This window comes from Carcharodon carcharias, chromosome 13, assembly GCF_017639515.1.
Source record: "Carcharodon carcharias isolate sCarCar2 chromosome 13, sCarCar2.pri, whole genome shotgun sequence".
Taxonomy (NCBI): domain Eukaryota; kingdom Metazoa; phylum Chordata; class Chondrichthyes; order Lamniformes; family Lamnidae; genus Carcharodon; species Carcharodon carcharias.
The window spans coordinates 120,989,395-121,004,138 of record NC_054479.1 but is presented as its reverse complement, the minus strand read 5'-3'; the positions used below and the strand labels follow the sequence as shown (position 1 = coordinate 121,004,138).

The following is a 14,744-nucleotide window of genomic DNA, read 5'->3' as shown; positions in this document are numbered from 1 at the left end:
TCCACCCTAAGTGGAAAAGAGAAGAATATTATAAATTGAATTTAACTTTTGAAAAGAGTTAAAATGGTGTGTGTAGCCATATCATAAAATTCTTGGTTTTACAGTATTTTGTTGTACTGTTGCACTGGCAGTGATAACCATATTGGTGATCGTTCCCTGAGCAGTTGTTCGTAAATGCAAAATCAGTTTCTATGGGAACCATTTGCTGTGCTATTACACATCAGGATATTTAATGCTAGCAGGTACCAAAAGTGGACATTTTATCCTTTGTTTTTATTATAGCATGAAAGGTTCATCTTCCTTTATGCTTAGTGATGTTATATAATGATGGAGCATCAAAATTCAATCATTGAAGCACAGAGATGCAGAGCACAATGCCTGATTGTATGGAGGTTGATGTTTTGGCTTAAAGCTTGTTATACTTATGCACTTTTTTTTTGTAAAAATGGCTATAGGAATCAGGAAATCAAGTGTACATCATTGATCTCGCCTTCATATAACGCTTACAAATGATGGGATTGAAGAGGCTGGCAAACTTTTTTAAATAGCTTGCTCTGATTTAAAAGATCTTACGGAGAGCAATTTAGGATGCAGCTGGTTTTTTTTCAATCAGACCTGTGGTGAATCTCCCTTGAAGTCAGTTTTTATTAATTTAAATTTGGGATCCCAGTGGCCTTCCTGCATGCAGCACACCCATGTCAGCTGGAAAAATCTGTCACATTTTCTCATAGAGTCAAAGATTGAAATATTTGACATTTCAGACCACAGACGTATGAATCTTAAAGCAATGTACTGTAATGCCAATATTATATTTCCTCCTTTTCCCTTCTGTCTCCTCCAAAAACTTTGATTATTTTGAAATCCTCTTAACACAATTACTGTTTACCAATTGAGAAGGGACTCAGCTAAACATCTCTCAACATATTTTTAGACCTCTATCAATGACAGAATTGTTGAAGCATGATTTCTAATATATTAGTGTCCTGCATGCTTTAGAAAAAAAGCACTTAAACAAGTATGCTTTGAATGCTGTGTCAATACACTTCTGTGACACCGCTAATGACTTGATCCCAAATCTCATCATCAATATTGCCTTTAGTTGTTTGGAGTGCCACCATCATGTTAACCAATGAGATGGAGGTGTGGCAGGACTTATAGCCAAACAGTGAATTTTGCCAAATAGCAAACGATGTTTATTTACTCAGAAAACAAATTTCTACTCACTTATTTGCATTGTAAATGTACTTTCTTAAACACCTTCTCAAATTTCTCAGCTCCGTTTTCAAAGGAGGGAAAAAAATGCCTAAAAGGCGAGTGTATGAAAGTTTCACACATTTACCATTTATGATAACATTGAATGCCATTACATAATTGACCGCTTGAAGTTTGAGTCTCCAGTATTGATTCTTGCCATATGGACAAACATGTGGTCATCTCTTGCTGTCAAGTATCCACCTTTGTTCTGTGCTCTTTTTCTATACAGATGACTTCACAAGAGAATTTTGCTAGCTTATGGGTCTGACGTTTTTATCAAAATTAATTATTCCCATACACTCCACTCTTGATGGCAGTAAACTCATGTTGGAGTATGGGCTCAAGGTGGCCATCCTCCTTGTTCAAGTGCCGTCCTTAGGTGTGAACGCAGACAATCATGTTGCTGAACTCTTCAGCTCTTGTGCCATCACAACTGAACCTGATCCAATCCATTTCAAAATCCATATATCGGTGGATTCCTCAAAAGTGGTCCCTGAGTCAGGGAAGTAACCATGGATGCCTTTCTTTTTCCTAGCTTGGGATTGCTGAAGTCTGTTTGGCACCATTGGCAGAGAGACACACTATCAGGTTAAACAGCATAGACCAGGGATTTTATCTAGGACTCTCTTGGTTTGTATGTCTCAGTATCACACAAGGTGATGAACTTAGCACTGACCCAGTATAGGATCTAAAACTATATAAGCTTTATATGATAAATCATGTGTAAAGGATTTTAGAATTGACAGGTTTTAATCTAATATTGAAAGTGAAATGAATTGTATCCTGTTGAGGTTCATTTCTTTATAAATCTCAGATTAAAAAAGCATTGTAACTTTTCATGCATAACATTTTAAAGAGTCCTTCCTCATTTTTCTGTTCTTTTCCCTCAAGGCCAGAGGCTCAACAAAAAGCTCCTGCAGCTCCCCCTCCTCCTCCACCGCCTCTACCGGAGCCTGTTCCTCCAGAACCTGAGGAGGAAATCCTTGGATCTGATGATGAAGAGCAAGAAGACCCTGCTGACTATTGTAAAGGTAAGCCCCAGTCTACTGAACTATAATCAGGTAAATCTAATCTTTATGGGTGAAGTTGATATACTGCAAAGCTTTCTGGCTGAGATTTATTTTGTTTTTGTGTCTACTTTGAGTTTTTACTGGTGTGCTGGAGAATATGTCCATGTGCTGTTGAATTTGGAACATTTAGTGAGTAATATAAAATATACACTCTTAAAAGTTTCAAGATCACCTTGGTACTATTTCAAGAGAGAAGAGGAACAGAAGTTTAAACATTTCCTTTCAGATTAAAGCATTGTAAATATTCTTGTAATACAAAACACCTGTTTCAGGTTAACTACAAGGATTCCACAGACATGGTTTGTGGAATGCCTTTTCCACCTTAACTTGATTAGGTATCACAGCTAGAGCAAGTAGAATTGTGTAATTTTGAAGATTAAGAAGAAATGTACCTGTCCCCAGGATATCTTGAAAGACTTCACATCAATGGATTATTTTTAAGATGCAATCAGTGTTAAGTAAATAAATCAAATAGGTAATTACATTAGCCAATTTACTTGTTGCAAGGCCCCACAAACAGCAGATGATTAATAAGGATTAATTAATGAGCAGATAATCTGTTTTTGGTGGTAATGATTGAGGGAGAAATATTGCCCAGGAAACTGGAAGAACTCCCTCCTCTTATTTGTAGAGTACCGTAGGTTCTTTTTTCATACACCTGAGTACTTGGGGCGGTGGTTTAACTTCTCACCCAAGCAACAGCACTGATGAAAATGCTGTATAAACTCATTGCTGCCAGAGGTCAGCCTAAATGATGTGCTCAAACTTGTATGGGATGTGAACTCGCAACCTGACAGACAAGAGTGCTCTTGACTTAATCAAGCTTACACTTGATTGCCTTCAAGGAAAAGCTGGCAGCGTCTTCGGTTATAAAGATTGGTAATTATTTGAGTTTTTATTTTTACATTGTTTTCATTGCATAATCTATTTCTAAACACTGGTTTCTGTGTAGCATTTTATTTTAAAAACAGCTTGACTTCTTTGTTGATTCTTGTAAATTATCTGTTGCATCAGTGGTAAAGTACTTAAAGCCCCTGATTGCTGTTTAAAAACATTTGGCTATTGGGCATAATCTCTTCCTTCAGTTCTAGTTTTTATGTTAATAGGGCTAACATCCAAGGCACAATGCATCCAGTTGTTTGGGAAATATGAATAATATATGCTTTCAAATGTCTCTTTCTTTCTCCAATTTTCTCTCTTTCTACTTTGTTTCCTATCACCCCTTATGCCCCCTCCAGGCTCATCTTGTCCACCTTCTGCTCTCGCAACCCTATTCCCACTAAACTGCTGACCACCCAACTTCCCCTCCTGGTCCTTGTGTTAGCTGATATTAGTAACTGTTGCCTCTTTTCAAGTACTGTTCCTCTATCCTTTAGAGCTCTGTCATCATTCCTCTCTTCAAAAAAAAACCAACCCTTGAGCCCACTGTCCTTGCAGGTTAATGCTCCACTTCCAAATTCCCTTTTCTCTTAAGCTCTTGAACGTGTTGTTGCCTCCCAAAGCTATGCACCAGAAAATACTTAGATTCCTCCCAAATGGGGAACATTTTTATCTCCCCAGTACTCCCAGCTTTGGAGCCAATCCTTTCAAACCCTGAGACTTTGCTGTACCATCCCAGTGCTACCAGATTCTATTTCATCACGACCCCACCCCTTTCCCAGTTCTGATAAACTTCTCTTCATTGCTCAATGACACCAACATTCCAGTGATTAGGAAGGCAAATGAAATGTTGGCATTTATTGCAAGAGGAATCGAGTATAAAAGTAGAGAAGTGTTGTTACAGCTGGACAGAGCCTTAGTGAGACTGCACCTGGAGTACTCTGTACAGTTTTGGTCTCCTTATTTAGGATATCATTGCATTAGAAGCTGTTCAGAGAGAGTGCACTCAACTGATTCCTGAGATGAAGGGATTGGCTTATGAGAAAAGATTGAGAAGGTTGGGCCTATACCCATTAGAGTTTAATAGAATGAGAAGTGAAATTATTGAAACATATAAGATCCTGAGGGGACTTGACAGAGTGGATGCTGAGAGGATGCCCTCCCTTGTAGGGGAATCTAGAACAAGAGGACACAGTTTAAAAATTAGGGGTCTTCCATTTAAGACTGAGTTGAGATTTTTTTTCTCTGAGAGCCATTATTCTGTGGAATTCTCAGCCCCGGAGAGCAGTGGAGGCTGTGTCATTAAGTATGTTCAAGGCTGAGTTAGATTTTTGATCTACAAGGGAGCCTAGGCTTATGGGGGGCAGGCAGAAAAGTGAAGTGGATCGATAAGATCTGTCATGATCTTATCAAATGGCAGAGCAGGCTCGAGGAGCTGAATGGCCTACTCCTAATTCTTGTGTTATTGTCTAAGTCTTTTAACATGCAATATATTATTTTTACTATTGAGGGGATGCTGTGGGTAAGCAGGCCTATCACGTTATGGTCACGATATCTATTTGCATGAAGTAAATATAGCCTGAACTAAATCTGAATTGTATTTGCTACACGGTGAGGGAAGTTTGCAGATTGAAAGGTGTTCATAAATTTCCTGCTTCAGGCCAGGAGAAAATGCAATAAAATCACTGCCCTATCTTCTAAAGCTTTGAAGTGTGACTGTACTTTCAAAAATTATATAAATTGATACAATGACAATGGAGTTGATGTGGGAAATAAAACTTTTCTCAAAATTCTTGCTGCTTCTTCCCACTGTAATTTTTTTTGCATACCTCAGTATCTTGCTGTTAATTTTCCAATCTTTTTATTCTCATCTTTCTCTGGATAATTGTCTCTCACTGTTCCCACCATAGCATCTGTATATTTATGTCCAACTTTTTTTTTGGCCTGGGCTTGACACTCAAGGACCCCTGCGAAAAACTGAGAGATCTTGGGAGTGGAGCACCCATGGTACTTTCCAGTGTTGGGGGTGGCAAAGAGCATTGGGAGGAAGGATTTGAAGCTTCACAATACTGGGATCTTGAAATAAAAAGAAAGGGGTGGTGGCAGAAGGAGGCCAAGATGGAAGATGACTAAAGAGCCATAACCACCAGCTCCAGCAATGCGCTGCCATGCTCAGCATGAACAGGCTCTGATTATCCATGGTGACTCCGGATGGCTGTATCTCTATCCCTCCAGGCCATCAAATCAGGTGGGGTTGCTGGCACCTGTTTTTAAGTAGCGTTATTTTGTTTGCGGGGTGGGGAGCCAAGGCTTGGTGCAGTGTGAGGCTGCCTGGAGGGCATGGGGAGTGAGAGGATTTCATTGACCCTGGGAGCTGCTCTTTGGAGACAGAAAGGGGGGCCCTTTTCTCCAGCAACCCGGGGAGTTGTTGTCCTGGTACTGCAGATCCATCTGGGACCAAACCAAGACCTCTTGAGCCTGGAGGAGGCCTCACTGCTTAATCAAAGGCCACATGTTTTCTGGCCTTGCTTTTAGCACTGAGTGAGGAGCTATCTGGGGTATCTAGTGTCATAGTAAGAGGTCATTATTTTGGGAGGATTTTGCTTTGGTGAGGAGTTGTCTTTGTGGGATTGATCACCTTGGTGAGGGGTTTATTCGATGGGTTTTAGTGCATGGTGGGGTTTATTTGGGGTATTTAGTGCTATGGTGTGATGGGGATCTTTTTGGGGATTTAGAGCTGTGGGAGAAGTTTATTGGGAATCCAATACTGTGGTGGGGGGTTTAATGCCCATGGTGAGGGGCTGTTGGTGGGGGGTAGGGTTAGTGCTGTGGTGGGGTCCTTTTGGGGAGTTTTTTTGTGCTGTGCTGAGGGCTTGCTGAGGTGGTTTATTATTGAGGTATGGGTTTCAATGAGGGGGTTAAATTTCTGAGGTGGTGGGATAGTGAGGTGGTTTAATAAGATCCCAAGAAACCGCGGGGAAGCAGTAGCTTAGTGTTAATGTTACTGGACTAGTAATCTAGAGGCCCAGGCTAATACTCTGGCAGCACGAGTTCAAATCCCACCACAGCTTCTGATGGAATTTAAATTCAATTAATAAATCTGGAATTATAAAAGCTCGTCTCAGCTATAATAACTATGTCGATTTTTGTAAAAGCCCATCTGGTTCACTGTCCTTTAATAAGGAAGGTAATCTGCCATCCTTACCTGGTCTGGCCTATGTGTGACTCCAGATCCAGAGAAATGGCCTAGCAAACCTCTCAGTATTAAAAAAGGAACAAGGGACAGCGCAGTGCTGGACCTAATTCTGAGGAATGAAGCCAGACAGGTGGCTGAGGTGGTGGTGGGGAAGCATTTTAGTGATAGTGACCATAACATGGTACAGTTTAAGTTTCTTATGGACAAAGAAATAGACAAGTTGCAAAAAAATGTTTTGGATTGGGGGAGAGTGGATTTTAGTAAAATGAAGCAGGATCTGGCCAAGGTAGACTGGGAACAGTTACTTGTGTGGAAATCTACAGAGAGCAGTAGGGGGGGCGATCCGAAAGGAAATGGGGAGGGTACAGGCTCAACATGTTCCCTCTAGGGTGATAGGAAGGAGTAATAAGCCTAGAAAACCACGGATGATCAGAGGTATTTAGGTACAATGAGAAGGAAAAGAGAGGCTTTTAGCAGGTACAAAGGAAGCAAATCAGCGGAGGCATTAGTGGAGTACAGAAAGTGCAGGGTAGAGCTTAAGAAAGCAATTCAGAGAGCAAAGAGGGGATATGAGAAAGCTCTGGCTGGTAAAAGTAGGGACAATCCCAAAATATTCTATAAGTATATCAATGGGAAGAGGATAATCAGCGAAAGAGTAGGGCCCATAAGGGACCAAGGGGGCATTCTATGGGTGGAGCCAGAGGACATCGCTGGAGTGTTGAATGAATACTTCACATCTGTCTTCACCCAAGAGAATGAGGATGAAGGTATGGAAAACGGGGAGAGAGACTGCAAGGTTCTTAAGCAAATTGATATATGGAGTGACAAGGTATTGGAGGTGTTGGCAGGCTTAAAAGTGGACAAATCTCCAGGCCCAGATGATTTGTGTCCCAGACTGCTGAGGGAGGCAAGGGAGGAGATCGCAGGGGCTCTGACCCAAATTTTTAATTCCTCTCTGGCCATGGGGGAGGTGCCAGAGGACTGGAGAACAGCTAATGTGTTTCCACTATTTAAGAAGGCTTGTAGAGATAAGCCAGGGAACTACAGGCCAGTGAGTCTCACGTCAGTGGTAGGGAAACTATTGGAGAAAATTCTGAAGGAGAAAATCTATCTCCACTTGAAGAGGCAAGGTTTGATCAGGAAAAATCAGCATGGCTTTGTCAGAGGGAGGTCATGCCTAACAAATTTGATTGAATTTTTTTGGGGAGGTGACCAGGTGTGTAGATGAGGATAGTGTAGTTGATGTAATTTATATGGATTTCAGCAAAGCCTTTGACAAGGTCCCACGTAGGAGACTTATAAAGAAGGCAAATGCACATGGGATACAGGGTAATTCAAAATTGGCTTACTTGTAGGAGACAGAGGGTGATGACAGAAAGATGCTTCAGTGACTGGAAGCCAGTGTCCAGTGGCGTACCACAGGGATCTGTGCTGGGTCCCCTATTATTTGTCATTTATATAAATGACATAGATGACTATGTGAGGGGTAGGATTAGTAAGTTTGCGGATGACTGAAGGATTGGCCAGGTGGTTAAAAGTAAGGTTGAGTGTCTTGGGCTACAGGAAGATATAGATAGGATGGTCAAATGGGCAGATAAGTGGCAGATGGAATTTAACCCTGAAAAGTGTGAGGTGATACACTTTGGAAGGAGTAATTTGACAAGGAAGTATTCAATGAATGACATGACACTAGGAAGTTCTGAGGAACAAAGTGTCCTTGACGTGTATGTCCATAGATCTCTGAAGATGGAGGGGCATGTTAGTGGGGTGGTGAAAAAGGCATATGGGACACTTGCCTTTATCAATCAAGGCATAGATTACAAAAGTAGGGAGATCATGTTGGAGTCTTATAGAACCTTGGTGAGGCCAAAGCTGGAGTACTGTGTGCAGTTCTGGTCGCCACATTATAGGAAGGATGTGATTGCAATGGAGGGGGTGCAGAGGAGATTCATCAGGATGTTGCCTGGAATGAAACATTTAAGTTATGAAGAAAGGTTGGATAGACTTGGGTTGTTTTCGTTGTGGCAGAGAAGACTGAGGGGTGACCTGATCGAGGTGTACAAGATTATGAGGGGCATGGACAGGGTGGATAGAGAGCAGCTGTTCCCTTAGTCGAAGGGTCAGTCACAAGGGGACATAAGTTCAAGGTGAGGGGCAGGAGATTTAGGAGGGATGTGAGGAAAACTTTTTTACCCAGTGGGTGGTGACGGTCTGGAATGCACTGCCTGGGAGGGTGGTAGAGGCCGGTTGCCTCACATCCTTTAAAAAGTACCTGGATGAGCACTTGGTACGTCATGACATTCAAGGCTATGGGCCAAGTGCTGGTAAATGGGATTAGGTAGGTAGACCAGATGTTTCTCGCATGTCGGTGCAGACACAATGGGCTGAAGGGCCTCTTTTGCACTGTGAGATTCTGTGACATGAATGAGGTGTATAAAATTGAGGGGCATAGATAGGGTAGACAGGAAGGAACTTTTTCCCTTGGTGGAGGGACCAAAAACCAGGGGGCATAGATTTAAGGTAAGGGGCATGAGGCTTAGAGGAGGTGTGAGGAAAAATTTTTTCACCCAGAGGGTGGTGGGAATCTGGACTCACTGCCTGAAAGGGTGGTAGAAGCAGAAACCCTCATAACATTTAAGAAGTATTTGGATGTGCACTTGCGATGCCATGGCATACAAGGCTATGGGCCTAGTGCTGGAAAATGGGATTAGAGTAGTTAGGTACTTGTTTGACCGGCGCAGACTCGATGAGCCGCAGGGCCTTTTTCTGTGCTGTACAACTCTATGACTCTACAAGTTACAATACCACAACACCCACTGCCTTCCCGTAGAACTGTTAGAAAGGGAGTTCCAGGATTTTGACCCAGTGGAAGTGAAGGAATGACGATATAGTTCCAAGTCAGAATGATGTGTGATTTGGAGGGGAACTTGAACTTGCAGTTAGTGGTGTTCCCATACATCTGCTGCCCTTGTCTTTCTTGGCGGTTGCAGATTTGAAAGGTGCATCTTGTAGATTGTGTACACTGCTGTCACTGTGCGTTGGTGGTGCAATTTTCGCTAATTCAAGTCATTAATATATTGTGAATAGTTGGGGCCCCTTCACTGATCCCTGCGGCATACCGCTAGTTACAGTCTGCCAATCTGAAAATGACCCATTTATCCAGGCTCTCTCTTTCCTGCTATTTAGCCAATTCTCTATCCATGCTAATCTATCACTCCCCAACTTCAAGAGGCCTTATCATATGCAATAACCTTTCATAGAGCACTTTATTGAATGCCTCTTGGAAATTCAAATGCTATATCCACTGGTGCCCCTTGATCCACCCTGCTTGTTAGATCCCCAAAGAGCACTAATAAATTAGTCAAACATGATTTCCCTTTCACAAAACAATGTTCACTCTGCCTGACTATGTTATGATTTTTTAAGCATGCTGCAACCATCTTTTTAATAATGGATTCAACATTTTTCCAATGACAGATGTTAGACTAACTGGCCTATGGCTTCCTGCTTTTTGTCTCCTTCCTTTCTTGAATAGTGGTGTTATATTTGCAACTGTCCAATCTGCTGGGACCTTTCCAGAACCAGCAGGGGATTGTGGAAGATTACAACCAATGCATCTACTATCTTTGCAGCCACTTTGGATAGCAGCTATTCATTATTCTGCCATTCACACCTCTTCTGGACCCATCTGTTGTTTCTTTCCTTGTTTCATTCCTAGTCTCTTTGGCTTTACCCCATCAACTCTTCTGTAATTTACTGTCTCCATCTCTGTCCTATCACAGATCTTCCCTTTTGTTCTTTTTCAATCTTCCCCTGCTTCACCTTCATTAAAATATTACATTTCTAACTTTTCCCAGTTCCGATGAAAGGTCAGGACCTGAAACATTAACCCTTTTTCTCTCCCCACAGATGCTGAGCATTTCCAGAATTTTTTGTTTTTATTTGCAAGAATAAGCTTACATTAACTTCGGACTGAAGGTCTTCTGCTAAAAGTTCTATGATCCTATGTTAAATTCAGTACAAATTTTGTATAAATGACCACACCTTAGGAGTTAGAAAAGCATTTTCGAGTGACTGTTAATTTCCAAAAGTGTATTCTACATTCTGTGTGTTGATAGATTAGCTCATGCAATTAAAAACACGCTCAGTTGTATCTTGGTAAATTGCAAACCCCTGGACAAATCACAATTCTGATGCACAATTTATTTCGAACTTTCAAAAACTGATTTGCCCACAGCCATACAAATGCAGACTACCACTTTAGGAATGGTATGGATATTTTTTTCCCAGGGAAGATATGTTTCAACCTGGTACAAAAACATGTAGAATTGTTTTAAAATAATGTCAAGAAGCTGAATATAACTGGTAAGCAAATGACATACAATGGCTTCAAACATCACACCACAGGGAAAAAATAAACAGTGAACTTTACATTTTCAGTGTAGGTTTAAGAGGATGCTATACATTGTATACAATCTACTTTCTCAATGGAAGGAAATGAAGTTTTTTTGATTACGGATGTTGTGCAGGATTAGGGAGCCTTTGGCAAAAGGTGTCAATAACAAACATTCAAAGTCAGATATATTATAGGTTTGATATTGTGTGAAGCTTCCCTCAAAACCTGTCACAAAATGTATATTTAACTTAAATGATAATTGATGTTCTTTTGCCTATGCCATTTATCATGGAGAGGTGGAGGGGCACAGGGGACTCCTCCAACTTCCTAATTATAATATAAAAATAATGCATGCATTTTACAAGTGTAATCGAATTGAGAGTTTCAGCTGATGACCTGGATCATGCAAGTAAAAATGGAACCAATTTCAAGATTGTAATTTATCTTTGTCCCAGGGTTTTGTTGACATCTGAACTTCTCAATGGGCACTCTCACTTACAATTACTCTCAGTAGCCTTATTGAAACATAATATTCTGAGGGGGGCTTGACCAGGATAGATGCTGAGAGGATGTTTCCTCTCACGGGGGAATCTAGAACTCGGGGCACTGTTTCAAAATTTCAAATTAAGACTGAGATGAGGAAAAATTTCTTCTCAGGCTCTGAGTGTTCGAAATTCTCTTCCACAGACAGCAGTGAAGGCTGGGTCATTGAATATATTCAAGGTTGAGTTAGACAGATTTTTGATTGACAAGGGAGTTAAGGACTATAGGGGGCAGGCAGGAAAGTGGAATTAAGGCTACAATCAGATCAACCATGATCTTATTGAATGGCAGAGCAGGCTCAAGGGGCTGACGGCCCCGGTGCTATTTCTTATGTTCTTACCCATTATTTTCTAGATAATACCCAATGCACTAAATTAAGAATTGTTATTTGAAAGTATGATTCTATTCCTACCAATTTACACAGTTGTTACATAGGAACTGATATTAATTTTAAGTTATTTGATACCAGAGAGATAAAACAGCAGATAGAAACTACGGCTGCATTGTTGGGGCCTAGGACCATGAGTATGCCATTCGGCCATTGGTTATTGGCTCCCAAATGAATAATAACTAAATATGTTGTGGCACATAAAATCTTCTACTTGTGGTTTCTTGAAAAGAATTGGAAATAATTACTTGTCCAAAAGACTTCTTTGCAATGGTTTTTCACTTTTGAAAGTCTAATATGACAGGCCATAGTTAGGGATTTAGAACAAGTAAGAAGAAACACCATTCTTTACACAGAGTTGGGAGGCTATTGAATTCGCTTCCAGGGTACTAGGTGAAGCAGTCACTGTGCCAACTTTCAAAGCTATAATGGACAGGTAAAGTAACAAGGTGTTTAAGTGGAGGGTAAATGCAGATACAGACTGGTTGGGGTCAAAGGCATGTTTCTGTGGAGTAATTTCTACATTACATTATAATTAGCATTGTAGTTATAATTTCTACATTACAGTTAACAATACAGTTTTATGTTAGCTGGGCACTGTTTCAGCTGATCTAACACACCATAAAAGATTCATTCCCAGGTGCTTTATTACACAGTCATCAGAATTTTAAAAAATCAAATCCCAAAGAAATTGGTATCTATATAGGTAAGTCCAGTCTACATAATTAAAATTTTGAACAGCTGTAGTGCATGTGAAGGTATGCATCACACAAAAACAAGAATAAGGCCGACAATTGCAAGGAAAAGGAAACAAAATGGAGGAGTGGAGATTATGGTATGAAATTTATGATCCCAGCTGAGATTACCCCTGGATAGACTGATCCCAGGGTGGAACCCAGCTTGATAGATCCTAACTTTTATTTGCTTGGTTAGATACGTGGAGAGTAGCTACTGAACAGAGTCACAGTGTTTCACTTTCGACTATGCTCGTTATAGTCTTCTGGATTCAATATTGAGTTCAACAATTTGTTAGGAAATAGAGATAGCTTAATTAAGTTATAATGGTATTTGTGGGTGTTAGGAATGAGTTTGAGCTTTAATGTTTAAGTTTGTTTTGTATTTCTGTATCCGTGTTAAGATAGGTCAAATTGAGTTTTAGTTTCACTTTAAAAGGTGCATGCATTTCTAATGAGAGTTTTACAACTAAGCTAAGTTCAGCAAACAAGAGTGGAAAAAAATAGCGCTGTTGCCTAGCAATGGGTCCAGAGAGGCAGGTCCCTCCCACAGACACACACACAAGAGAAACAGCAGTTTGATTTTGGAAGCTGTTTGAGTTCAGTTGGTTTTGAAGGTAGCTGCCAGGAGAGACTGGAGCAAAGGGGACAGATAGTCAGTCTCAAAGTAAAGACCCCCAAAATCTAGGGGAGTGGGACAGGGTAAAGTCCCAAGCAGCCTTAGTCAAAGGAAGGACAGGAACCTGGAAAAGGTCCTATTAATGAATGAGGGGCAGAGTGAAAGGCTCCAAGCTTCAGATTTAAAGAGGAAAAAGCTGCAGAAAGCAGATTTAAGGTGAAAACAGCATGCAAAAGACCAGGAGGTCCAAAGAGACAATTGAAGCTCTGTAACTCTGCTATGGGCATGTGAAGCAGTGGTGTACTGTTGATGGCTGAGTCAGTGAGAGAGTGTGTGGAAGAAAGTTTGAATGCATGTGGTGATCCAGGGGAGAGGAACATCAGGAGGAGAGTTCGAAACCTGGAGGTGAACTCTTTCGGCAGGCGCCTGAAAGAGAGCATCAGTTTGGGAGAAGATTCCAAGGCGTGGTCTTGGAGAATGGAGTTTGAACACCCTCATGTGAAAGATGGAGTTCAGTGAGATTGATTGGCTCACGAGGTGACAAGCATCTGAAGGGAGTTGAGAAATCCATAGGATCTGGTTGAGGTGGCATCTGTCAGTTGGTTTCAGAGTGTGGTGTGTCTGACTACAGGGTGCCTCTTGGCACATGGACTGTGTACTTACTGTGAACATTAAAGTATAAGATAGCTTTTGTAATTTGTGTTATCCTTACAAATCTGTAAATATCTGTAATGGTATAGTTGTGGGTGAAGGAATATTGTAATATAGTTCATCTTTTCTTATTGAATGTTTTTTTGTTAAAAGTTCATCAGCTGATGACTGTTCAGCAGCCCCTCTCCATGTATCTAAACAAACAAAAACGAAAATTAGGATTTATCTGGCTGGGTTCCACTCTGGGATCAGGCTTGTCTAGTGGTAACCTCAGCTGGGGATCATAACAATGGCAAAATCTATTTAACAAGTTCTTGCTTAAAAGTTTGGTTCAAAAGCATCTGTTTTGTAGGATGGCAACAACTGTTTAGTTTTATGAGCTGAGTTAGTCCCACCAATGTTCTATGGTAGAATACATTAAACATCCAGTTTTACTTCTGAAAGATCAGATAAATGTTATAATCTTGACCTCAAAAGACACAGGTGGGTTTTCTTAACCACTGTAATTGAAAGTTCATTAACACTGATGACCATAGCCAAGGCAACAGAAGGACCAAATTTATATTCCACTAAGACAAAAAGGGATTTATAATAAGTTTGGGATTATTTTATCTTTCCTTCATAAACTACGAACTTCTCTCCTAACAAAATTTCAAATGGGAACCTGGAAAATTGTATGCAGAGCAGCGTATTGAATTTTGAATGCAGGTTTATTGGGCTTTATTTCAACTTTATATTTGGATGGAGTTGTTTATGATCCACAACTGTTAGAGCCAAGCAGAGTCTGAACCAGGAAGTGTCAGCTACAATAGTTAATTTATTGCTAAATCATTTACAGAAAACAAAATAAAGAGGGAAAGAAGGGTGGGGTTAACAGAGGAAGAGAGAGCTAGAAAGATAAAGCTAAGATGTTTTTTTTTAAAACCTCCAACAATAATTAAAATTTGAAGGAATGAAACTCCACATTTCTATAAGTTTATTTTCATGCCCTTCCACGTATTTGAATAATGAGAT

General features: G+C 40.6%; 1 protein-coding gene across 11 annotated transcripts in view; it reads left to right on the top strand.

Annotated features, from left to right (window-relative positions):
- Window positions 1–14,744, top strand: part of LOC121285811 (SRSF protein kinase 2-like) — a 246,803-nt gene that overhangs the window by 132,981 nt on the left and 99,078 nt on the right. For all 11 annotated transcript variants that reach the window (XM_041202657.1, XM_041202654.1, XM_041202656.1 and 8 more), the window contains one exon: window positions 2,146–2,285. In XM_041202657.1, the coding sequence (XP_041058591.1) occupies window positions 2,146–2,285 (140 nt within the window). The remainder of the gene's footprint in view (window positions 1–2,145; window positions 2,286–14,744) is intronic.